We start from the raw sequence: 22,855 nt of genomic DNA, 5'->3' as shown, positions 1-22,855 counted from the left end.
TTCGTTGCTTCATTGATTTATTCTTGGAAAAGTTATAGTGATCAGATCCATCCCATAGGCCTAAGACCGAAGGACCTTTCCTTCTATAGTTTGCATGAGAATGCATGCAAATCGGGTATAAGAACCAAACAAACTCCTTCCAACCATTCATTTATCGTGAATATAACAAGCAGACCGACCATCTAATCCTTGATGTAATCCTTCAAACGCCCCATTGATCTTAATCCAGCCCATTATACTTCACCAAGAATTTCTATCTCTTCTCCACCACCTTGCATAGAAGCTTTATTGGACTTCTTAGACTTGGCTGGTTTTTTCCTTCCCATTCCGAGCAAAGCAGCACCAGTGTTCTCCTTTTGTGACTCTGGCCCATCTTCACCATCGCTAGCACCGCCGTTGCCTCTTCTTCCAGCTTTGGAAATAGCTTCTTTCTTTCTCCTGTCAGCCGCCGCTTTGGCAGCTTCAACTTTCTCTTCCTCTGCATTGTGCTCATCTTCGAGTCGTTGTTGTTCTGCTTTGATCTCTGCTGAATCCTCGAATTTTTGGCCTGTAAGCTGAGTATACTCTTCGAAATCAATCTCGTCTGTCTTTCCTTTGAGAGCTCGATCGACTTTAGCTGGATTTTGGCGTTCTTCTCGGACAAATTTTAGTTTGATTTGTCTTCTATTGCGGTCTGGAAACATCGCTGCGATCATTTCAAATGCTGTACCAAATTGCCGAAGGCCCTGGTAGAACAATTCGTTCGAAGTCGAATCCCATCGTACAGCTGCGGAACGCTTCATATATTGCCCGGAATTCACCACCCGTGTAAATTCGTTTTCTTCTATTTCTTCCAGCACTTGACCTGGATTTCGTGCTTGCCTATGTCGATCGACTTGCATAGATTGGTCATCCAGTACAATTTGTCCGTCTATAACTCGCATTTGTAATCCGTTGTTGTTAACGACAGCAGCTGGCGCTTCAACAGGCTCGGCGTTATTCTCAGGTGGCGCGTTGTTGATTAGACCTGCAAGTTCGGGACGTTCCGCCAATTGCGCATCAATTTTTTTTCGGGCATGCCTAAGCTTGATTTCGTCATGTCTACTGAATTTCTTGCCAATGCGAATATCTTTACAGAGATCTGCCATTTTCATAACCGTAGGTTCGATGACTTCGTTTTCCGCATCTTCTGGAGTGCCTTCTCGATCTCTTCTCTTCTTAGGTGCCTCGCCGTCCTTGTTCCTGCGTTCTCGAGTCGATCCTCCAGTCTTACGGGGCCTGTTCAATTGAATTTCAACTTCAGTTCTATCTTCGTCGCCGTCTTCGACCTGAACCTTCTTTTTCCTTGGTGCTGCCTTCTTCCTCGGCTTTTTGAGGGCTGACGCTGCTTCTCCGTCGACTGGAGTAGGTGCTTCTTCGGAAGTTGGAGTTACTGTAGAGACTAGATGAGACGTCTGACTCGCCTCACCCGCTCCCATTCCAGATAAATCGGCATCCTCAAGCGATGCAGGCGGGGTTTGTAAGCTTTCACCAATTACTTGCGTAGGTGCAGACGCAGGTGCTCTTGTTCTGTCGATTGTGGTAGTTATTCGCGGAATTTCTTTGGAGATTGTAGGAGCAAAACTATTCAGAGTTTGAGGTGGGTTTACTGGAACAGCCTTTGCGGTTGTAGTATTATTCGTAGTTATGTGGCTAATTGGAGGCAAATCTTCGTCGTCTACGGCTTGCTGTTCATTGCGGCTTGGCTCCGCTAAAGTTTGATTATTTGAAGGTGCCGACACTGCTTTGGGTATAGTCGTAGGTACAGTTGGAATATGTTGTGAGGGCGCGTTGTTTCCAGAATGTTGCACCTCATCTGAGGGAGGGGTCAATTTTCGGGCTTTTGTAGGCGGTCGCTCAACTTGAAGCGTGACGTCCACATCATCTTCTCTAGATTTTCTCTTGGCCGTATTATTTATGCTCGCGGAAGTGTCATCATTCGAGGTGGCGATTGGTATCTGAGGTTGAGCTGGCGGAGCATGTTGTGATTGAGGGGTTACTTGGACTGGTTCTGAAATTGTGGTTTGAGATGGTTCTCTCCCTGCAACATCTTCAGTTAATGTAGGTGTGGGGATAGATGGTTGAGTCGCAGATACTGGTGCTTGTAATTGAGTTTCGGAACTTGGTCTTGCTGCTGCAGGTTGTGATGAAGATGGTCTGGTAGGATTCGGTCGAGGACGAGCACTGGGTTTGAACGACTTTCCACCTTTTCTGAGCATGGAAGACATTTCGACAAAATTTATTGCGCCCGATGGGCGAGATCCAAAGAATGTAGTCCGAGTCGCGGTATAGTGTTGTTTCTCTTCAAAGGTACTGATTGCTCATATGTCGAAGACAACTTGTAGGTCGAAATCAAATATGGACTTCTCTTTGATTGAACAATGGGAATCCTTTGAAAGTATCCCTAGGCATGCTGAGTGGTGTGGTTGAAATAATTATTTCCATTGACCTGGAGCCGGTTCCCGCTCTGACGGAATTTTGACGCTAGTCCGTTTTGGAATTGGCGGCTTGCAACTTCTCACTTCTTTCGCCTTTACCTCCATTTACTTTTCAACTCTACAACCCGTAACGACGATACAAGGTCAATCAAACCACACATTCGGAAACCTTCGATACCACCTATTCTCGCGCTATATCCGTATCTGGTCGAATCCACTATCGTCTTTGATCTTATGAACCATTCACCTTCTTCAATCTGATGACGCCTGTCGCCGCATCAGCTCCATCTCTCCCTTCCTTCATCAAGATGGAGGATAGGAAGAGGGCAGCTGGCCAGAGCACCGATGATCTGGCACCCCCTACCAAGAGACAAGCTACCAACGGTGCCGGGAAGGCCTCTGCAGATTCTGAAAATACCGCGCCGTGGTCTGAAGACATTGAGGTATGTAATCAGTCTCATGACATATCTCCTTTCGCATAAACACTCCTGATTTATATTTCGTCGGATTCTCTCATCTATCAACGTCATACAAGAGTCTAGGGATTGCTCTTGAAATCTGTGTGGCTGTTGCTAATGCGCAGCTTGCTGTGAACAGCATGGATAGCCTGCATACCTTCACGCCTATACCCGCTCTCTCACAATACATCGCATCAATGTAGTCAATACACCTTCCCTTTTTCGAACAAAGAATAAACTGGCTGGAATGGCAGGCTGATATGTCACGTTATAGAAATACCAAAAAGATGCGATTTATCGACAAATGCTCGAGTACAAACGAGAGAAGGCAACTTTGGAATCACAATTGAAGACAATACAAAAGAAGTCTACAGATCATGATGATCATCTGAGAATCATTGATGCTTGGTGGACACAGGTATGATAAGCCCCTTATCAGTCATTTGGAACACGAAACTGATTACGGGTAACAGTTATTAGAAGAAGTGACACTACTCGCAGAAAATGATATTCCAAATGTGGAAAAGCCAGAAAGTTTGTTATTTACATGATGTAGTTTGAATTAAGACTGACGCTTGATAGTATCCTTCTCGACTTCTTTACAATTTCACGGCATCAAAGCCTTCTCGGATCAATTGGCATCAAAAGGCAGAGAAATAAAATCGAAATTACATAGAATATTTACTGCTGTTGCAGCCGCTCATGGCAAACCCTCGGCAGACTTGCAAGATCTTCAAGCAAAGGTTACGAAAATGCTGGCTTCTCAGAAAGAATATCTCGTCACAGTAGACAGACTCCGCAACGAGAAAGAAGAACTGAATGAGCTTCTCGAATTGGCATCGCTACGTTATGTTAAAGCCGAAAAACGTTTAGATAGGTTGAGGAGTGATACAGTTCGAAAAGAAGAGGCCAAGGCATTGTTTCATAGTACTGCTAATGGCGCCAAAGTCGAAAATGGCGTGGACACTGAAATGACGAATGGCATAACGGAAGACAAGGAAGCTAACCAATCAGCATACAAAGAGGCACAAGCCGTAGTCGAAAAGCAAAAAGAGCAACTCGAAGCCATGGCTGCAGAGAATAAATCACTAACAGAACAAATTACTGCGGCCAGTATCAAGCAAGCACCCTCGGACGACGACTATGCTCGGACTGAGCTTTTCAAACAATTTCGTATTCAACATGAAGATGTCATCAAACGTATCAATCACCTCGAAGCCACTAATATACAACTGCGAGAGGAGGCCGAGAAATTACAAGCTGAACGAACTGCATATCGTATACAAATAGAGAACGAAGCGGAAACGACTGCCGGCGAACTAGAAAGTCAACTTCAACGCTTGGATGCCGATTTGACGAGGATTCGATCTGCCCGGGATGAGTTACTTGCTGATCTTAGCGTGCGAAAGGCTAAACAGGACCAGGATGATGCAGCTGTCGAGCATTTGAAAGAATTAGTTGGAGCAAAGGATGATCGTATTACATCTCTTGAACTTGAAGTCGAACGTTTGAGACAAATCGCCGAGCAATCATGCCAACCCACACCAGGACCGGAGATAGATTCGTTAAACCTCGAAGAATTGCGTGTCAAGTATGATCTTCTTCAGCAAGGTTATGACTCGATCAACAAAGAATTGCCTGCCCTTCAATCCGCGTACAAACGAGTCCAGGCACTGACGAGCAAGAAAGTCATGGACTTCACGGCTCTCGAAGAAAAGGTTTCGATTTTGGCTGCTGAGAAGAGCAAGGCTGATCAGAAATATTTTGCGGCCCGAAAGGATATGGATATTCGCCTCACAGAAGTCCGAACTTTGAAGAATCAAAACGCTAAAAGTTCCGAGATAATCTCCCAACTCAAAGATGTGGAGACATCTGATCGAACTCTGTTAAGTAATTTGGAGAAACAACTAAGTGATATGAGACAATCCAACGCCTCTATTATGACCGAGAACAAGAAGTTGGAGGCATCGAGCAGAGAGGCCACAAGCAAATGTGAAAGCCTAAAGAACCAAGCAGCAGAATTGACGAACCTTCTCAAATCCAAGGATTCCGCGAACTCTGGTACCAAACAAAAGATTCACGCTGTGGAGTTGGAGAATGAACAACTTCGGGTTCGTTGCGAACAGATCCAAAAAGATCGAGATACATGGAAACAAAAGAGCTTGAGTAATCAATCTGGCGAGGAGGAAATGCTCAGAGTAGGTTTTCATCATCTTTGTTTACTATGATCTATTGCTGACACAATATAGACTCTTGCATTATGTACCGTTTGTCGAGCAAACTTCAAAAACACTGTTTTAAAGACATGTGGGCATCTCTTCTGCAATTCATGCGTGGATGATCGGATTTCCAACCGTATGAGAAAGTGTCCCAATTGCGCTAAACCTTTCGACAAATTGGATGTCATGACCGCTCATATGTAATATGGTGGTGTTGAATTCAAGACGAGGGTTTAATTTAGGTTATTGGGAAGTTGTATGATTTTTGTTTCAGTACGCGTGCCAAAGTGCCGCACTGCACATTTGAGCGAGGACTGGCTTTTGCTTGAGTAAAGAGGAATTTGTCCCCATGTATACCATTTTTTCGCCCTCACATTACTTGTGATGAAATCCATTTTTCTAGTTTCAATCAGGAAAATTCTGAAATAGAAGCAAACAGCGATGGACTTTGTATTTTAAGATAGCAAATCGATTGACCAGGGCAGGGTGTGTGCTCTTTCCCTTGGTTATTGATGCAGTGGGAAAGCTGCAGAATTGGCAGATCAAATAGCTCTAATAGAAAGAAATAACTATGTTTTCAATATGAGTTGTCATTGCAGTCAATCAGTTTGCATTATGTCTAGCGCAGTCGGAATGAAATGAATGGTGGGAGACTGGAGTCAAGAGTAATCATGGTGCTTTCCGAAGAGTTGAAACTTGGATAGCTTCATCAAATTGTTCTTCAATTATTTCCTTCCGTTGGGAAGTAGGACGATTAGAGGCGAGGTGCCTAGTCCAGATTGCTAGGACAACTATCTTCTCGATGTAGAGCCGAATCCAGTATTTGACCGAGTATTGGTAGAGGGAGAGCTTGCGCTTGAGCTTCCAGATCCAGAACCTCCACCCCAGCTACTTCCACCTCCGCCACCCCAGCTGCTACCTTGATTTTGTCTATTCGCTCTGTTTCCTGCAAAATAACCGCCAGCAGCACCTGCCGCCGCACCAGACCAAAATCCAGGTCTCCATGCTTGTTCAGTAGCACCATAGTTTCTTGTAGATCGTTTCCCAGTTCCTGGATAAGGTGGTGGGGGGTCGTCATCGCCTGGTCCTCCTCCTCCTCCTCCCCATCCTCCAAAACCTCCTCCCCCGACTCTTCCCGCTTGACCATTAGCGGGACCTTGTCTCCAATTTTGAACCATCGAGTAAAGAATCCATCCCAAAACTCCCACGAATATCAACCAGAATAGTATGCCCATCCCCTTCTCTACAGAGCTATCTCCACTTCCATCGTCCCAAATGTTCTTTCCATACTTTGCTTCGCCCTCCTCTGTCAATAATAACCTGTATTCCACAGCACAACTTCCCTTCAACACATATTCATCATCCTTGCTATCATATCCCTCACATATAACATCCGTACTTCCTAGCTTAAATTCTTCGGGAAGATTCGCAGTGCAGGACCATTGAATATCTTCGGAAGAATAATCAGATCCTTGGTTGGTACAACGCATTACGTCAACTTTGTAATGTCGACATCCAGGGCCGCTACATGATAGCTGCGGAACAGCTGAAACTCGTCGGTGAGAGGTTTGGGCATTGTCGCGTAGAGTAAGAGATTTTACTTTTGATAGTAAGATGGCATTCTTGGGTTTGGAGGCAGCCGTCGTGAGAGGGGTAAATGTGAAGATGGTGAGCAGAGCCGGGTAAAGAAATGGTAAAAAGAGCATCTTTGCTGTAATGATCTTGGTTGTTTTTGAAAGTAGTTTCTCATGGCATTTAAATAAAGAGGCACAGTATCTAGCGATGCCAAATTAAGTGAATCCTCGTTCGAAAGGACAGATCATCAACATAGATATTCATTCAAGGCGAGTGTAATAAACCAGTTACCTAGGTATTTTCCTTTGGTGGCGGAAGTTATGATATCAATCAGCCTTGCGCTAAGATATCTCACCGCCTAGCAAGGGTCCCATACTGCCGAAACACATTGAATCACATGAATGAATGCACTTGCCAACTCAACATATATGAGACCTAATCCGAGTATATAAACTCAACATTTATTAGATCTCACTTCAAGTACCAGAAAACACTCACAAACTCCAACAATCATCATGCGTCAAAGAATAACTTTCCTTCAACATCCTCAAGATGCAGTTGACCCCCAAAATATCAAAGTTTCTCAAGACTCTATCACAGCAGGACGGGTAAAAGCTGCGAGAGAAGATCGAGTTACCTTTAGCTTTAGCGAGCTTCCAGAAGAGATATACGAGGTATTAAAAGCATCTCATGAACTTCATATTCGATGGGTCAGTCCAAATCAATATGACACTGCTTCACCTCTGTTGTCAAGGCTTTCTCCAGGTCTTCACGTGTTTTACAGTCCGCAGCGAAATAGCAAAAGCCCGTATGTATTTACATTGGCCATCCATCACATGTGCTAAAATTGTGTAGTGATCTGTTATGTCCTGCTTTGAAAAGAGTATTTGGGAACGTTGATTGTGTATCCCCTGAAGTAAGCTCTACTTTGCCAATGAACATGAGATATTATCTAAATGATTATAGGAGTCTTTTACCAAACTATCTGTGGAACGCTTTGCTTCAAATGCCGCAACGCAATATTATCAACCTCTTGAAGATCTCAAAGCACTTGTTCAATATATACAGCAAAATGTTTGCGGTAAATCAGATAAAGAGTGTCGTTCAAGAGCCGGTCGTCTTGATTATGCATCTTACGTTGACATAGATTTTGACACAATATCTCATGCGTTGAACATAGTTGCATTTTGGGAACCTCAAACCTGGGATCTTGAGGTCACAAACACAGTATCAAATCATCGTTTGGAGGTCGGTATACTTTCAGTCGAAACACCTTTACAGCCTGAAGAGCTCTCAATGGCTGGTTTCTTAACTGTGGTCGGCGAAGATTCAAAACCGTCTCCTACATTATTCGCTTTCCCAGCTAGACACCATACTACAGATACATTCTTCACTTCTTCCTTCATGGAACCCTCTGGTCTTCATCCTACTTTACAACTCATGCTCAGCTCCAACGAACCACCTGTTTCAGACCGGGAATGTTCATTACACACACATCTAACTTTACCTCGTACTGTCTTTCCCGATAAATATCAGTTATCTGATCCTCTCTTCCTTGCATCCAAGAACCTAAAGGCTCTTCGCCATGTTACATCTCCAGTCGATCTTGAAGCTCCAGACTATGCAATGAACATTTGGGGTTCTACTCTTTTACTTGAACTCGCACCGCCCGAGTCTACCCAATCTTTCACGGCAGAAATCCCTCTTCATTTGCGATATCTATCTCCTACCAACAACACAAATGGATATACATCTATAGAGACTCCTCATCCTATAGTCTTCTGGGCATGTACAGCAGATGAGGGTAGCAAGTTTTCGGGTAACCCTTTTGATAGGGTCAATCTAGGTTATGATGGTCTATTCGGGCCACAAACTATGTTCTATCATGTCTCGCCAGTAGCTGTACCTGACGGTAGATTGATGAATACAGTTAATGTCCCAGTATTAGATTTGAATAAGAGTAGTTGGGTAGAGATTGGAACTGCTAGCGTGGTTTCATTGGGATTTTTATGGATTGTATGGTGTTTATGGGGGGTTTGGAGAGGGCAAGGGTCTAATAAAGTGTCAAAAGGAAAGGTTGTGGATATCAAGAAAGCACAATGATGTCTCAGGGGAGAGTAATGGACGAACATATATATAGACACAATCTGAGTTGATTGTATTCTCTTCTGACTACCACCCGTCATACGGCTATTCAAGCCTCTTTAATACTACATATTTCACTATCACCTCAACTGTCATCGTCTCAACATAAACTTGATTCTCTCTCTCTCATTCACTTCTTGGAAAATCTTCTATCAGTTTCGATTTGAACAATTTCATCACTGTCTCGGCTAATGAACGGGTCCTACTGCCTCTTCCCTTCCCAACCGTACCCATTGATGAACTTTGTTTCTGCCCTCGAAATAAACAATACATAAGCCATAAAAGATTTCCATTTTGCATCAAGCATACCATTTTAGTCATGGCACTCTCTACAACAACAAATATGGCTTTCTGTAAAGAAACAACATCTGTCACATCTCTTCGCACCTTTCCAGTCGAGGTTCGAAATATGATCTATCGTCTCCTACTTCAAGGTACATGGGAAGAACATGATAGTCGACCAGCGGCTCGAAAATTCCTAGCCGCATTACGCGCAGATGTTGGACTTTATCAAGAAGCGCTACCCATCTTTTACAAAAACAACACATTTTCCTTGAGTTATAAAAATCACTGGCTGAACCAATATTTTGTTCAACATGATGGTGTCAGATTTATGGATACGAGTGTTGTATCGTTGGCGTCGACTTTTCAGAGAGTACATGTTGAAGTTCCACTTTCTACTTCGACTTCTGGTCCTATTAATGGGTAGGTTCAATTTCGTCCTCTTCTGCACTTCATCTTCGTTAGTTTCGGTATACACAGTTTGGCAGCACAAACTAACAAACCCATAGTCTTCGCTCCACCTCCCCAACCTTCGACCGCACTGCCCTAATCATCCGCATGGCGCAAAATATCACACATCTCCACATTGAATCCGCAATCAACGGCGGCTGTCGTACCCAATGGCTCGCTCTAATCTGCGATCTCATCGGGCCAGCCGATTCCTGTCCCGCTCTTCTAACACTCAAATTCACATGGGCAGTCTACACCATTGAAAAATACAGACACGCTGTTGAATGGACCATCGGTCAATTTGATACTGTATTTGGTACACCTGGATACCTTGAATCGCCATCAACCGGACACAAAGCATCATGGGTATGGAAACACCGCGGCAAAGACAAAGGTCGAGTATTGAAATGGGGAAACCACGGAAAAGCACCTGCGAGAATCGAAGTCAGCCTCGGGGAAGTCGCAGCCATGTGCCAACGCGATATCATGTCTTATAAAGTAGGAAGAACCTGGCAACTTCGACATGGTCATTCGTTTATGTATGGCATGCGCCCAAGGTGTTGCGTCTCGCCCTTTACGTTGCTGCTTCCGGGGGCGGCTCCGCACAATCTACGCCAGGAGGTTTACCAACAGGGCAGTGGAGCCGAGTTACCCATCGTAATGGACGAGAAACATTTCGATGAGAATTGGGGAATGTGGCGACCGGTTTCTATGGATACTTTGCTTTCCATGAAGAAGCGCTGCGAGGAGGAATTGGAAAGAGGTCTGCTCATCTACCGGGGGCCAAGGGAAGAAAACCATCTCACCAAATGGCTCTACGATCAAGGCTTCGAATGTCCCATCAACCCCAAGGAGACTTTGATAGCCACACGCCAATGGGCCCAAAAGCAAGAAATGCACGGGAGCCCCTCGCAGCGCGGTTCGGAGGGCGATCTGCAGTACGTTTCAAACCCCGCACACGTAGACATCGAATCGGATTTCCAAGACGCGAATTTCGCCGACGGACTCGAATTCTCCTGTCCGGAGAGAGAAGAGACGCATCCGACGGTGGAGCGGCGCGCGCCGGGTGTCAAGTACGATCGACGTTGCGGAAACAAATATCATTCTGCGCTTCCGAGTGATTGGAATTGTGCGGATAGCGATGCCGGGATGGAGAGGGGCGAAGATGTGGATCTGGATGAGAGCGAGGGGAATCATCGCTTGGCGAGGGATAGGGTGTATGCAGAAAGTGGAGGGAGTGGGGAGACGGTTTTGTTGGAGGATTTGGTGTTTGAGCCGGGGAAGGCGAGGTCGGAAATTATTCGTTGATTAGGAAGGGGGGGGGGAAGATATCGGGTATGGGAATTATTTGCCTCTGGGACGGGAAAGATAACAGAGAGATGATTTCGGAGTATCGCATGGACTTTGGAGATGTGTCTGGGGGATTTCACGAGTCATGTGCATATGTGTGCGGGCGTTCAGCAGGAAAATTTCATTGTCGTTCACGATACCCTGGGCTGGGCCTGGGCTAGGAGTCATAATCTGCCATTACAAAGACTCCATTGCCAAAGCCGAAAGGATGCAATACGAATAGATAACCGGTAACTTATTTGATCCTGTTTCCTTTGTCAGGATACGGATGTCGTTGCCGTAAAGCTATCTAGCATTCGAGTAGATTATCAAATAATTTATTTCTCATGAAAAACTAAAAGAAAGTCATTGAAAAGAAAACGTACTCAATCTTCAACCAGCTGGCTGGCACCTTGTGTGTGAGTTGAAGTTCATAGCTACAGAGATGCTGAATACATATTTTCCATCTGGTAATCCGAACACGAGTATTTCAATAGAGATTTTTTTTTTACTTTCCATTTCAATAGCACGAGTTCTCTGCTCCTTGGAGATGTAATTTCTTCGAGCTATTTTTCATCTGCATCCTCATTTCTAGTCTGCATCTTGAGGATCTTCTACCCCCCTCGAAGCTTTAAAAAAGTTTGGCGATTTTCCATACATACCAAGAACCGCAAAGAAGACAGAAAAAGATGATGGCTCGCACCTCCCAGGGAACTTTATACAATCCATTATAATACAATAGATTTGTACTTGGGACTCTTCGAATATCTAGAATTCGATGCAATGGAATTGAATTTCTCTGCTTTCTTCGCGTATCGCATAAAGTAGAGAGTGCCATTTCGAATAAACCAACACGATGATTCTGCAGATACATTCTTGACACCCAGCAATATAGAATAAATCATGAACATCTGAAGTTGTGATATGACAGAATCAAAAGAAAGAAAAAAGTACTTACCCACCTACCTACCAACCCAGTATCCAACACAACCATATCCTCACAAATCTCCATCTCCACAAACTCAATCAATCACCAACTCCAATTCCAAAATCACAATCGAATCATACCCCAGCGTCTTAATATTTCATTTCATAGCTTGCGCTATCTATTGTGTTTTATTGCATTGCAGTTATTTATACTTCCTATCCAGTCTTGACAATAATTAGTAAGATCATCTCACATATACGTACACATGTATTTTGAAGCTTCACTTGCTATCCCCTCCCTATTTCTCCCTATTCCTCCCTATTCCTCCCTATTCTTCTCTCTCCATCACAAAATGACAAATACTTGTCTCTGAGCAAAAGAAAGCAAGGTGCTATAATCCCAATCTCAATCTCAATGGCTCAACCCACAATTCCATAAGATTTTACTCCCCCCCTTCCAAACTTCTCCCTAAACTCTAAGCCCCACCCCTCACTTCTTCTGCCTCGTAATCTCAAAAACCTTCGTCAACCCATCCACCACCGTCTCCACATTCATCGTAACCAACGGCATCTTCTCATAACTACCCTCCTTCATAATCGCCACCAAAGCCAAATACTTATTAACCTCTCTCAACATAATTGGTCTCTTATCCGCCGTAAGTACAATCACACTTTCCGCATCCTTACATGCTATTTGATCTTCCAATTTCTTATTCCATGGCGGTCCTTCTAATTTCGAAATATATTCAGGGGACCGCTGATATCCATATATCTCGGATACATCGACGATGACATCGATATAATCGCTGCAAATTTCATAGGAAGGCATATCAACTGGAGAAGAATCGGTTGCGATATAGATCTTAGAGAGAACATCGAAGAGGTATGCTTTTTCGAAACGACAATTGCGACAAAGATCATTGAGAAGAGCTTCCAGAGTAGCAAGATGAGGAATCAATTTTTGAATGACTTTGCTAAACGCTTCGAAGATAGAATGATTGTAAATAGATGTGAGATGAAAGTTGACTGGTGCATTTTCCATTCCTTGATCCGAGAGTTCATCTTGAATTCGTTGCATAATGTCGCGTTGAATATCGAGCATGTAATCATCCGATAAACCATCTACTTTATGAATGAACACTTCAATGTTAATGTTTGGGAAAGATTGATGAAGGTTGTAAATGGTACTGTTGAGACGAGCAATGGCTTCTAGGTAGTCATCTTGAGCATCAATAACCCAAATTAAAGCACCAATTTCACCAAAGATAGCATCAACATCGAATTGAGCATCTTGGAAATCGATTTGACCTGGAAAATCCCAAACCTGGAAATCCATAAAGGAACTTGAGCACATTAGCAGGCAGCATCATAACAGAAAAGTATTTGGCTTACTGCATAGAATCTTTCTGAATTCTTGCGGTAGATTCGAGAAAAAGGGTTTCATTTGGAGGCATCTTATGGAATACAACGCTAGATATCGAAGACTTTCCAGATCTGAAGAAGATTAGTATACAATGTCCTCAATTTCGATATTTCTAATATTGCAACTCACCTTCTTTGACCCATCAATAATAATCTAGGTTTGCCTTTTGCGGCAACACCAGGTGCTGGATCAACTACCTTGGTAGCATCCTTCTTTTGGAGAGCGGCACGATTCTGTTCATGAAGAAATTCAAGATTTAGTGATGCTGGACTAATATGTCGAACGGGACCCATTCTAGGAGGACCATTATAGGCTTGATTCTCCTTGGTACGTCTACGCCCAATTTGCAAAACAGAAGTAGGAGAGGTAGACATCTGATTAATATTAAAAAGAAACAATAAAACCAATATCGTACAAGTAAAAAGTGCAACTTTGCAAATGAGTATTACAGGAATGAGTAATTAGGTGATAGAAAAGATGTGATAACATGAAGTCGTGAAAAGATAATGTGATATCAGCTGAATGGAATCCAATATTTGCTTCTTGCATGTGGTGAGATATTGTTTGCCGAAAAAGATCAATACCCCAAGGGACATAAGATCATAACAATCATTCAAACCCCAGCTCCTCATAGAATCCCACCAGCCTTGCCAAAGTAAAAATCAAAAGCTCCAAGCCAAAGTCCCCCGTCTGTTTGTCCAACATCAACAACCGGCACTCATACCAAAGTCTCGGATAAGTGTCAAGTTGTGCTCGGTCTTCCAAATTCGAAATTGTATAGAGGAATCTAGAAACGGGTATGCACAGAATTCTAACACGAGAACAACTCTCGTAAATCCTTTGAGTGACACTGATCGAAGAGTTTGAGTCTTGAATTATGTATCCTTCACTCCAATGTGTGTAGAGATGTAAAGGATGGTAAAATGAGGCGACAAGAAAAGCCAGCAATATTGAACATCGACACCTTCGATATCGTTGGAACTTCAGCTTTGCTTATATATGTATATGATATGTACTACCACATCACCAGATTGGCGAACAAAAGAAGAAGAAGAAGAAGGGAAAGAAGAAAACAATACACATTACAAGGAAAAGAGAAAACGCAAAGGGGTACCTAGTGGAGCCAACACTCGTCACATTTTCGATTCAAGGTCGAGAAGCAGAGACCGAAATTCGTGGCCTGAAGGAAAATCAAAAATCGGTACCACTCATGATAAGAACCACATCCCCGGGAGCGCAAAGAATGCCAACAACTACTCTTCACTTTCAAGGAAGAGGGAAGAGGGAAGAGGCTAAAAAAGAAAGAAGGGAGTAGAACGTGCGTAGAAAGAAAGAAAGAAAGAAATTAAAAGAAAATAAGAGAAAATAAAATCTTTTTTTCATACCTCCATGATAGATTAAATCTGATGGTATTTCTTGTGTGTGGGCGTGTGTGTGGGTGTGTATGTGTATATGTATGTATTGTGTGTTATTTTTTTTATTATCTTTGCTGGAATGGTGGGTGGTGTGTATGTGTGTGTATGTGTGTGTGTGTGTGTGTGTGTGTGTGTGTGTGTGTGTGTGTGTGTGTGGAGAAGAATCCAAAAGGTTAAAAGATCCCTTGCGTGCCTTGCTGGATTGGATGGAGTGAGATCCTTTCTGAGGCTGATATCTGGTCCAGGTGGGTGGGTGTTGAGACTACAAAATCTCCAATCAGTAATAAGTAACATCTTGATACCATGGCATCTGTGTAGAGCTCCTGTTATCTTGCAAAGTTGGAATGGGTGAATGGGTGAATGGGTGAATGGGCGAATGAGCCAACAAATGAATGAATGAATCAACGAATCGACGAATAGAATAGAATAGAAGACATGCTATTGTCATATCAATCTCGTCGTATCAATATCAACATCTACATCTCCGAGAAGTATGCCAGCCAGCCAGGTGCTAAGGTGGGCGGGTGGCTGAAGGTTTCCCAGCCAGGGGGGGGCTGAACAAATCAAGTCAATTCACTCACCACTCTGTAAATATTTCTTTTGTTTCAGTCTCTCCCTCTTCCTAATGGGAACAATACAATTGAGGATTCCCTGATCGCATACCACGAACGGGATGGACGGATGAATGGATGGATGGATTTGATTTTCTCGTATTTAAATTGGAGGGGTGAATTTGTGGTCGTGGGGTGATGAGATAGAGACGCCGTGGGCGTGGAAGAGATTTTGATGATGATGGATGGGATGGGATGGGTGGGATGGATAGATGGATTGGGAAGATGGATGGAGATTGAGGTGTGGTGTGGTGTGGTGTGTGTGTGTGTGTGTGTGTATGTATGTATGTGTGTATGTGGTAAAACAGACTGGGTGGTTGGTCTATGCATCCAAAATCGCAAGTAGCAGGTAAAAGTAAGTAATAAGTAATAAGTGATAAGTAGTAAGGACTTTGTAATAATAATAATAATAATAAGTAGAACAGCTCGAGAACAGATCATTCAACCAAGAGAGAGATGGAATATCATAATAATAAATGTGAATGTGTAACTATTTGAATAGTTAACTATATAAAGTTTATAGTTGGCTTCACTTGTAATCATCCTTATTAATAATCCACACCATAAAATTCGTATCATGCTAAAAGTAGTTTTACATTTACGTCTTCATCTTCATCCTCCATTACCTCGAATTGTATACCACCCACCCACCAGCCAGCACCTTTCTCTCTCTCTCTCTCTCTCTCTCTCTCTCTTCCACCTCAAAAGCCACAGTCAAAGAAAGCCACACCTCATATCCACATCCATATCCACATTCACACCCATATCCATAGCCACAAACAAAGCCACAAACAACCTCTCTCCGCCAGCCAACCAATAACAACATGGTATTCTACCCTTCATTATGCCATACATACATCATCTATAGGTAGATCATCTACCATGAGGCTGAAATCAATCATCATATTCCTTCCCCTCATCATCACTTCTCACACCACCACATTTCACGGCAATCATTCATTCCGACATAGTAATCATTCAAGTAGAGTCCCGTCACGGTATTAATATTATGCCTCTTGTTCAAGCCTTGTAGCAAAACCCAAGAGCAGTTCAACTTTTATATCCTATTATTAACATTATTCATTCCATTCCACTCCATTCCGCCCACTCCGTGAAAACCCTCTACTAATTTTATTCCATAGTCAGCATGGGAGAAAGCCCCCGGTAATATATCCATAGAGACCACCTTGCCAATCTTATAATGTGACGCCGTATCCAACCAGTGAAGCAATAACCCTTTCACAATGTCTTCTCCTATCCCATTGATCGTATCGACCTTTTCCATCCATCCATGTATTGCAGGTATCATATTCCCTGTAAACTCCGTCGCTACACAGATAACCATAATGCAAGCACTTTTATACTTTTGTGGGTCGCTAGACCACATCTTCCCCATCAATGTAAATTTCCCCTAGAGATGTTTCATTTGAACCATCTTCTAACGTGTACCATTTCACTATCTTCAAGACTTGGACTTGCTTCCAAAAACTGCAGCCATAAAACTTTTTCTTCTCCCCAACTTCTGCACATTCAACGCCTTGGTATCCAATGCATCGTCATGAGTTGCCATAAGTGTTGCCCTCGAACTGACAGATGGGGTATATTCATCATGGGTTTCTAAATTCCTGGATTTTTGGCTCTTAGAAGACTTTGCAGCCTGTCTCTTCTTACTCTTTACACTTCCTGACGGATGTAAGTTGCGGAATCCTGAAGCCTCATTTGCAGCTTCTCGTTCTAGTTCTTCTATCTCACCAGCAACCGTCTTCCCGTTTGTTGCGAAATTCTCCTCGGCCAATGGCACAAACTTAATAATACCACGCTCTGGCTCAACATATAATTCAGTGGTGGCCATATAATTTTGGAGTAACGATGTATTCCTCTTGTTCGTAGTCGGTTGCATTTGTGATGGAAGTGCAGTTATAGTCATGATATACGCAGGTTCGAAAGTTCCAGCTACGATAAAGCATGCGGAGTGCTTGAGGGTGACGAAAATGGAGGATTCAGGACGCTGATAGCGGGTTGAAAGAAGATTAGAGAGACTTGTGAGAAGGGTGTGTTCTTCACGCATCTATTGTACATAATCTTAGCAGCTGATTGTGAATAGGCGAAGATGTAGGTTAGACAAAAGAAGAGGAAAAGCTTACAATAACATTTGTGACCAGTTCACAAAGAACCATACTATCCCTGCTCACTCTTTCTCTCGCACTTCCGGCCGGTTCTCGATATGCAAACGCATCACCATAATACTGGCTTCTCTTCTTTGCCAACTGCTTTTGCTCTGGTGATTTGGGCACACTCGCTTTCTGCATATCGCCAGGAGTACCGCGTGAAATATCTCTAGTAATTCGTTGACCTTCAAGAATGATTGGAGAGGTCGGTGGCGATGGCCGACTAAGATCCATCATGTCACTATCGGCTGGCGAAGGTGGTAATTGAACAGGTAACTCTTCGATCGATTTTACACACCGTGAATCACCGTTGCTATCCAATACAAAGCCCTTTTGGGAATAGATATCAACTATCCCTTTCGAAGGCGGTTCGTATTTGTTGGATATTCGCTCGTAGCTTGCCGCTGTTATTGACATTGCAATGGAAAGCTCCCTCCGACGGTGGATTCTCGAATCGGAAAGATATTGAAAATGCGCGAGCCAAAGCAAGAGGAAAGAATAGCAGATGTGAAAAGTAAACGTCTGGTTCTGAATGTTGGATATTGTGATGTGCGCAGGTTTAAGACAAATCAGAGTATTCAGAAACTGAACCACAAGATGATAGACCCAATAGCTATGTCGACAGGTAGGCACCAAGTATAGAATGGTTCCTCGGCTTTTCCGAAGACGACCGTCCTTCAGTGCGAATGCATGCGATAAGAAGCGATAAGGCTGAATATTCGTACTTGGGATGAATAATGAGCCAGAAATGCACGTCTGACGTGTAGAGATGATCGAAAAAGCAATGTAAAGAGTAATGTCCAACAGAGCAGATGAATGTTGTTTTTGCAATAGACGAGAGAGACGGAGAGAAGCAAAGATCAATAAAATAACATTTTCTCCATGTGAGGCATGGGAGAGGGCGAGTAGCAAGGGTCGCAGACCAAAATAGGTCAATAGTTTTTGGCAGGTGCGGGCGGCACTGAGCGGGTGGACGAGCGAACGAGCGAACGAGCGAACGAGGCGAGGCAAGGACGATCCAGACTCTTTTATGGAATGCGATGCAGGCTGCAGCCAAAAGTTTAATCTTGAATGGAGTCTGGACAGAGTTCTGTACGAAGGGCTCATCAATGATACGTACAAGATCTACAAGCCCGGGTCAATGGGGAAGAGCGTGGCCAAAGGGGTATCGCTTCTTGTCAAAACCCATGTCAAAAGTATCCGTCTACATCCTTTCGACGGCGCGAGCCTTCTCGAAGCGGGGATTGCATTCATATCGTGCACGATGATTGGCCCAGTGCATCGCTCCCACGCGAGGACACAGCTTGATCGGTCTTAGTCATCGAACTACCAGAAGCTTGCGGACCTCACTTGGATTTCTTCCATGTGCACAGATCAGATTAAGGTTGGAGCTTGCTTCCTTTCTACCATAGACTTTGCATTCGCAGTGCCGACATCGTTGCTTGGACCTGGTCGCTGTTGGCACGTACATGCGCAACCTGGCGAACGGGTATCGTTTCAACAGCATCCATCTCCCAGAGAGACCCTCGAACCCGACGATTGCGTACATGTCAAGGTACTCGTGGATGAGGTAATCGTATTCGGTGTCTCGTCCCGTGTGTGTGCGTATCCATACAACCATCCGTTCATCCAAGGATTCAAAAAGCACAGTAGGTAAAAAACACACTACTCTTGCTGCTGCCATCCATTATCAAACAGGACACGATCATTCGCATTGGCATGAACTTTCTTTCCCAACCTATTGACCACACTCCCCATGAAAACCACACATGATTCCTTCTTTCCATCCATCCATCTCGTCCTGCAGTGCCAACCTACATGTCCCTCTCCGTGAAACGTCTCCATCCCATCACAAATCCCACCTACCACATTCAACCACTATATCTAGTATTCCGTATATTATCGGTCCCTTACAGCATCGCATACAAGTATACACATATTTTCATTCATCAACATGAATATATATTAAGACAACTACGCCGCTGACTGCGCTGCGCTTATTCACGCCAAGCTAGATGACAGAAAACTGAAATCACGACTCATCCATCCACATGCATATCCAGCACATAATCCGTACCACGCATCATGATCAGATCAGCAAGCACTAGAGAGCTGCGCATTCGCGCATCGCCATCGACAGGATCCCTAGCACGGAGTTCAAATTCCAGGGTCTCACTTGCTGCAGGAAAGTACAGAGTCAGAAGTGGTGAAATGTTACGTGCAGGAATGGTGACAAGTAGGCTTTGGGGCGGTGGCAGTGAGGTGTGACAATGAGTACGAGATTTAAAGTGTTTTTGGGGGTTGGGTTGGGTGTGACACGGGAAATTTCATCCCTAACGCTGTGTGATGCTGTGAGTGTGTGGGGGATTTACACTGTGCTGTGTTCTTCATTTGTTACTCAATGTGAAATGCTAAAAATTGATTGTGATGGAAATCTATATGTGCAGTCGAAATATAGGAGAATCAGTCAATGTTTCAAAATATAATTCCAGAGAACAAGGCAATTTTTATTGCTTACAACAAGGATAACAACAACAGCACATTGATCAATTTCTACAAAGATACCCACACATTTCGTGTTATACACGTCGTATCTACTTTTACCAAGAGATGACCCACCATATAGCCAAGACCTCAACACTATCGACCTCAAATCAAACACCCTGCTTAATCTTCTGTCGTACGATCTCATCTCTCTCCCATATTAGCACTGTGGCTGCTCCAATTGGACCAGCTATCAACGTCCAGACACCAATTTTAGCCATTAATTCTATGCTCAAGGCTCCGACTCGATTTCCCTCCCCCGTGCGCATTTCTCGGATCTGATGTGAAGAGAGATTCGTGTCAGGATCTACGATGGTTTTTTCAGTTGTAGCATTCCGATATAATACAATAGCCCATAACAAGAGGGCCGTAGAACCAGTTGCCAAATCCCATTGGAGGAACGTGTGAGTACCGTTCGCTAAATCTGAGACCCGATGAGTGAGTGGAAAGGGAAAGTATGGAACATAGATATCGAAGAAGTTGAGACTAGCATAAGGAGAAAGCTTAGGTAAAATATCTGCGATGACTGAGGCGGGGACGAGAGCAATGAGGAGAACAGGAAGGTGCGTCAATACACACAAGGTAAGGGCAAAGTAGTAGACATGTTTTACGCTGCTAAGATATGATGCTCCTTGTGGTGCTGGTGCTTGTTTGGAATCTCTTGACGAGACCTCCGATCCAATGAATTGAAAGAATGAACGAAGAGTCCATTGGATGATGACTGTCCAGATTGGAAAGGGTTGCCAAAAAGCGATGAGCTTTTGATGGGTGTGTCCTGAAACTTGAGATGGGGCGTCAAGACCCATAAGAATAGATGGGACAATGTATGCTAGGGTGATTGAGAGTGGCAAAATCTTTAGATCTAGGGACGAGATGAGCAGAACGCTGTTCGCGTGCGTTCCTGAAGATGGTTTTGCGATTGGTGACGTCAAGAGGTGGATGAAAAGGTAGAGCGGTACTGTGACTGCATAGGTAATGTTCTGGAAGATTAACCCAACAGTTCCGATGCTATGTATGTATGGTCAGTAATATTTCTTGAAATATATATTATCTGATTTGCCATGACAGGTATCAGATAGAATCGTTAAAATCAGGCATATACATATATAGCCCTATGTTCACGTCAAGAATCACCTACAAACTAACAGCCCTTCCCTTATTCCCACTTCTCAAACTTTCCATCACCAACAGTGTCCACGCTGCTCCGAACTGGCCCAATCCATAGATACTATTCAAGTATAATGCAGCATTTTTACTATCAACGACTGGCGCAAAGAACGTCACGAGAACAGTCAATTGTCTATCGAGAGCTCTGATCCCAGTATAATCTTTCAACAACAGATATTTCGTATTTGGGAAAACGGCTGAAGGCGTCTTTTGCCTAACAAGGTTGGTGATGTGTTCGAATGTCCCGTTACGGCCTCCAATGAACAAGGTTCCGAAGATGCCGATGAAGGATAGAAAAGGAAGAGCGAAGAGTGCGATGGTACGGAGCTGGAGGTGGTACCATTTGCTGGGTTGGTGACCGGTTAGGTGGGTTGGTGAGCGAGGGGATGAAGACATGGTGGACTGCGAATCTTGTAAGCTAAGATTCTTTTATTTCAAACTCATGCATACCATAGTGTCCAGATCATCAAGCAAATCGTCAAATAATCAACAAATGAGCGAGAAACGGTACAGATACTTCGTGATGGCAATAAAACTCGGACTTGGAAAGGAAAAAAAGAAGACAGCTGGCCAAACAAAAACAAACCAAAGAAAACCAAAAGAACTCCTTACCTTCCCGTTATTATCAGTCACTTTTTCTTTTTTCGAGTCAGGCAAATCCATATTTACATATTTTATGAGATCGAGGCCTGCTAGAAAGAGAGTGATTCGTGATGTCTTGCAAGGTGGGCTTGTGTGGGCCCGAGGCACCTGACTTGCGCTTTGCAAGGATTGTGGGGAGGGATTTGATGTCAATATTAACGACATCATAAATTTTTGGCGGCTTTTGATCCTTCAGACTCGCTCGTCCAACCTTTGTGGACTCTACAACTATGCGTTGATGTTGATCACTGGGGCCCAGTTTATATAAGTTTAACGTTTGAATGGGGGAATAATAATCTAACACGTGGTGAAAGTCGAAAGTCTTACAATGTGCAGCAGTTGAGACGTGAAGATCCATATGTAAGTTCGTACACTCACCTGCGAGGATCTCTCGCGTATCCTATATCCTCTCTCGATACACATTCCAGGCCCTGTGCTCTTCCGACTTCGAGCTCGCCAGTCCCGAGTGTGTAGCTCAGTTCACGAAGTTCCGCATCACACGTTGGGGACGCGTGACGAGTGACGAGTCTCGTTGGTGGAAAATGGGTTAGTGCTCGTGAATATCGGCTTTTCTGATTCTCTCTTGTTGTCTATATCAATCGTGTTTGGAGAGTTGGATATTACTGGGCTTAGTAGACCTTCCTTTCTGACCTGGGCTGCTTTGCTCGCCTCTAGAATGTTTCTTAGGAGGCTAGTCTTGCTCCTCCAATGCATGTCATCTACGTTTGATATGTTGCACCCAGACAAACATTCCATCCAAGCCCTTCTTGTACTGTTATTTTAGACAAAATCATAATAATTGCAGGCAAATATTTAACGCCGAAAATATCGCTGTTGATCAACGATGCTATAGTGTTGAGTTTGCAAGCTGAGAATATGATGAATGGCATGTGCATATGTGTATTCTGTACGAATATAGTCGGCTTCAGTCAATGCCTTGAAAATGCATTCTTTAATGATTTATGCCCATGTTTAAAATTGTATTTGATGGACATGGATACATCCATTGGTCAGTGAAGAGTCATGAGCTTCCGCAAGTGATTC

The 22,855-nt window shown here is 43.6% G+C and overlaps 8 protein-coding genes across 9 annotated transcripts; 3 read left to right on the top strand and 5 right to left on the bottom strand.

Moving 5' to 3' along the window:
* Nucleotides 1-5: 5 nt before the first annotated feature.
* On the bottom strand, nt 6-2,432 carry Bcbdp1. The gene has a single exon (XM_001556926.2). The coding sequence runs from the start codon at nt 2,244-2,246 to the stop codon at nt 234-236; it is 2,013 nt and encodes a 670-aa protein (XP_001556976.1). The 5' UTR covers nt 2,247-2,432; the 3' UTR covers nt 6-233.
* Nucleotides 2,433-2,571: 139 nt separating this feature from the next.
* Nucleotides 2,572-5,713, top strand: Bcbre1. Its single transcript, XM_001556927.2, has 5 exons — nt 2,572-2,899; nt 3,189-3,332; nt 3,388-3,448; nt 3,497-5,112; nt 5,164-5,713. The coding sequence occupies exons 1-5, from the start codon at nt 2,765-2,767 to the stop codon at nt 5,335-5,337; spliced, it is 2,130 nt and encodes a 709-aa protein (XP_001556977.1). The 5' UTR covers nt 2,572-2,764; the 3' UTR covers nt 5,338-5,713.
* Nucleotides 5,714-5,721: 8 nt separating this feature from the next.
* Nucleotides 5,722-7,021, bottom strand: BCIN_10g02620 (hypothetical protein). Its single transcript, XM_001556928.2, has one exon. It carries the CDS (start codon nt 6,837-6,839, stop codon nt 5,925-5,927), a length of 915 nt encoding a protein of 304 aa, XP_001556978.1. The 5' UTR covers nt 6,840-7,021; the 3' UTR covers nt 5,722-5,924.
* Nucleotides 7,022-7,138: 117 nt separating this feature from the next.
* Bcpbn1 lies at nt 7,139-8,941 on the top strand. The gene is made up of 3 exons (XM_024695513.1): nt 7,139-7,516; nt 7,564-7,624; nt 7,675-8,941. The coding sequence occupies exons 1-3, from the start codon at nt 7,224-7,226 to the stop codon at nt 8,809-8,811; spliced, it is 1,491 nt and encodes a 496-aa protein (XP_024551307.1). The 5' UTR covers nt 7,139-7,223; the 3' UTR covers nt 8,812-8,941.
* Nucleotides 8,942-8,992: 51 nt separating this feature from the next.
* BCIN_10g02600 (hypothetical protein) lies at nt 8,993-11,407 on the top strand. The gene is made up of 2 exons (XM_024695512.1): nt 8,993-9,558; nt 9,645-11,407. The coding sequence occupies exons 1-2, from the start codon at nt 9,173-9,175 to the stop codon at nt 10,891-10,893; spliced, it is 1,635 nt and encodes a 544-aa protein (XP_024551306.1). The 5' UTR covers nt 8,993-9,172; the 3' UTR covers nt 10,894-11,407.
* Nucleotides 11,408-11,976: 569 nt separating this feature from the next.
* Bcgtr2 lies at nt 11,977-15,737 on the bottom strand. Its single transcript, XM_024695511.1, has 5 exons — nt 15,261-15,737; nt 14,650-14,941; nt 13,394-13,497; nt 13,234-13,335; nt 11,977-13,184 (listed from the first exon to the last, which is right to left on the bottom strand). Exons 2-5 carry the CDS (start codon nt 14,653-14,655, stop codon nt 12,332-12,334), a joined length of 1,065 nt encoding a protein of 354 aa, XP_024551305.1. The 5' UTR covers nt 14,656-14,941; nt 15,261-15,737; the 3' UTR covers nt 11,977-12,331.
* A 510-nt stretch (nt 15,738-16,247) lies between these two features.
* Nucleotides 16,248-18,598, bottom strand: BCIN_10g02580 (hypothetical protein). Its single transcript, XM_001556934.2, has 2 exons — nt 17,435-18,598; nt 16,248-17,358 (listed from the first exon to the last, which is right to left on the bottom strand). The coding sequence occupies exons 1-2, from the start codon at nt 17,873-17,875 to the stop codon at nt 16,753-16,755; spliced, it is 1,047 nt and encodes a 348-aa protein (XP_001556984.1). The 5' UTR covers nt 17,876-18,598; the 3' UTR covers nt 16,248-16,752.
* Nucleotides 18,599-19,929: 1,331 nt separating this feature from the next.
* Nucleotides 19,930-22,603, bottom strand: BCIN_10g02570 (hypothetical protein). Of its 2 annotated transcripts, none has more exons than XM_024695510.1 (3): nt 21,782-22,603; nt 21,141-21,571; nt 19,930-21,010 (listed from the first exon to the last, which is right to left on the bottom strand). In XM_024695510.1, exons 1-3 carry the CDS (start codon nt 21,830-21,832, stop codon nt 20,113-20,115), a joined length of 1,380 nt encoding a protein of 459 aa, XP_024551303.1. In that variant the 5' UTR covers nt 21,833-22,603; the 3' UTR covers nt 19,930-20,112. The 2 variants fall into 2 exon arrangements, with proteins under 2 accessions (XP_024551303.1, XP_024551304.1); XM_024695509.1 differs by having other exon boundaries at nt 21,620-21,935.
* Nucleotides 22,604-22,855: the final 252 nt, after the last annotated feature.

This window comes from Botrytis cinerea, chromosome 10 (genome assembly GCF_000143535.2).
Source record: "Botrytis cinerea B05.10 chromosome 10, complete sequence".
NCBI classification, from domain to species: Eukaryota; Fungi; Ascomycota; class Leotiomycetes; order Helotiales; family Sclerotiniaceae; genus Botrytis; species Botrytis cinerea.
The sequence above is the reverse complement of the archived record's forward strand: the minus strand, read 5'-3'. Positions and strand labels throughout refer to the sequence as shown.

Excerpts from the sequence above, each read along its gene's own strand:
- Bcbdp1 (XM_001556926.2), bottom strand. The coding sequence starts at position 2,246 with ATGTCTTCCATGCTCAGAAAAGGTGGAAAGTCGTTCAAACCCAGTGCT.
- Bcbre1 (XM_001556927.2), top strand. The coding sequence starts at position 2,765 with ATGGAGGATAGGAAGAGGGCAGCTGGCCAGAGCACCGATGATCTGGCA. Across the intron at positions 3,333-3,387 it reads TTGATGCTTGGTGGACACAG|TTATTAGAAGAAGTGACACT; the intron begins GTATGATAAGCC and ends TACGGGTAACAG. Across the intron at positions 5,113-5,163 it reads GCGAGGAGGAAATGCTCAGA|ACTCTTGCATTATGTACCGT; the intron begins GTAGGTTTTCAT and ends GACACAATATAG.
- BCIN_10g02620 (XM_001556928.2), bottom strand. The coding sequence starts at position 6,839 with ATGCTCTTTTTACCATTTCTTTACCCGGCTCTGCTCACCATCTTCACA.
- Bcpbn1 (XM_024695513.1), top strand. The coding sequence starts at position 7,224 with ATGCGTCAAAGAATAACTTTCCTTCAACATCCTCAAGATGCAGTTGAC. Across the intron at positions 7,517-7,563 it reads CAGCGAAATAGCAAAAGCCC|TGATCTGTTATGTCCTGCTT; the intron begins GTATGTATTTAC and ends AAAATTGTGTAG. Across the intron at positions 7,625-7,674 it reads TTGATTGTGTATCCCCTGAA|GAGTCTTTTACCAAACTATC; the intron begins GTAAGCTCTACT and ends AAATGATTATAG.
- BCIN_10g02600 (XM_024695512.1), top strand. The coding sequence starts at position 9,173 with ATGGCACTCTCTACAACAACAAATATGGCTTTCTGTAAAGAAACAACA. Across the intron at positions 9,559-9,644 it reads ACTTCTGGTCCTATTAATGG|TCTTCGCTCCACCTCCCCAA; the intron begins GTAGGTTCAATT and ends ACAAACCCATAG.
- Bcgtr2 (XM_024695511.1), bottom strand. Across the intron at positions 13,336-13,393 it reads TTATTGATGGGTCAAAGAAG|ATCTGGAAAGTCTTCGATAT; the intron begins GTGAGTTGCAAT and ends AATCTTCTTCAG. Across the intron at positions 13,185-13,233 it reads ATTCAGAAAGATTCTATGCA|TTCCTTTATGGATTTCCAGG; the intron begins GTAAGCCAAATA and ends AATGTGCTCAAG.
- BCIN_10g02580 (XM_001556934.2), bottom strand. The coding sequence starts at position 17,875 with ATGTCAATAACAGCGGCAAGCTACGAGCGAATATCCAACAAATACGAA. Across the intron at positions 17,359-17,434 it reads AACTGGTCACAAATGTTATT|ATGCGTGAAGAACACACCCT; the intron begins GTAAGCTTTTCC and ends TATGTACAATAG.
- BCIN_10g02570 (XM_024695510.1), bottom strand. The coding sequence starts at position 21,832 with ATGGATTTGCCTGACTCGAAAAAAGAAAAAGTGACTGATAATAACGGG. Across the intron at positions 21,572-21,781 it reads TGACTGATAATAACGGGAAG|TCCACCATGTCTTCATCCCC; the intron begins GTAAGGAGTTCT and ends CAAGATTCGCAG. Across the intron at positions 21,011-21,140 it reads AAGGGAAGGGCTGTTAGTTT|CATCGGAACTGTTGGGTTAA; the intron begins GTAGGTGATTCT and ends ATACATACATAG.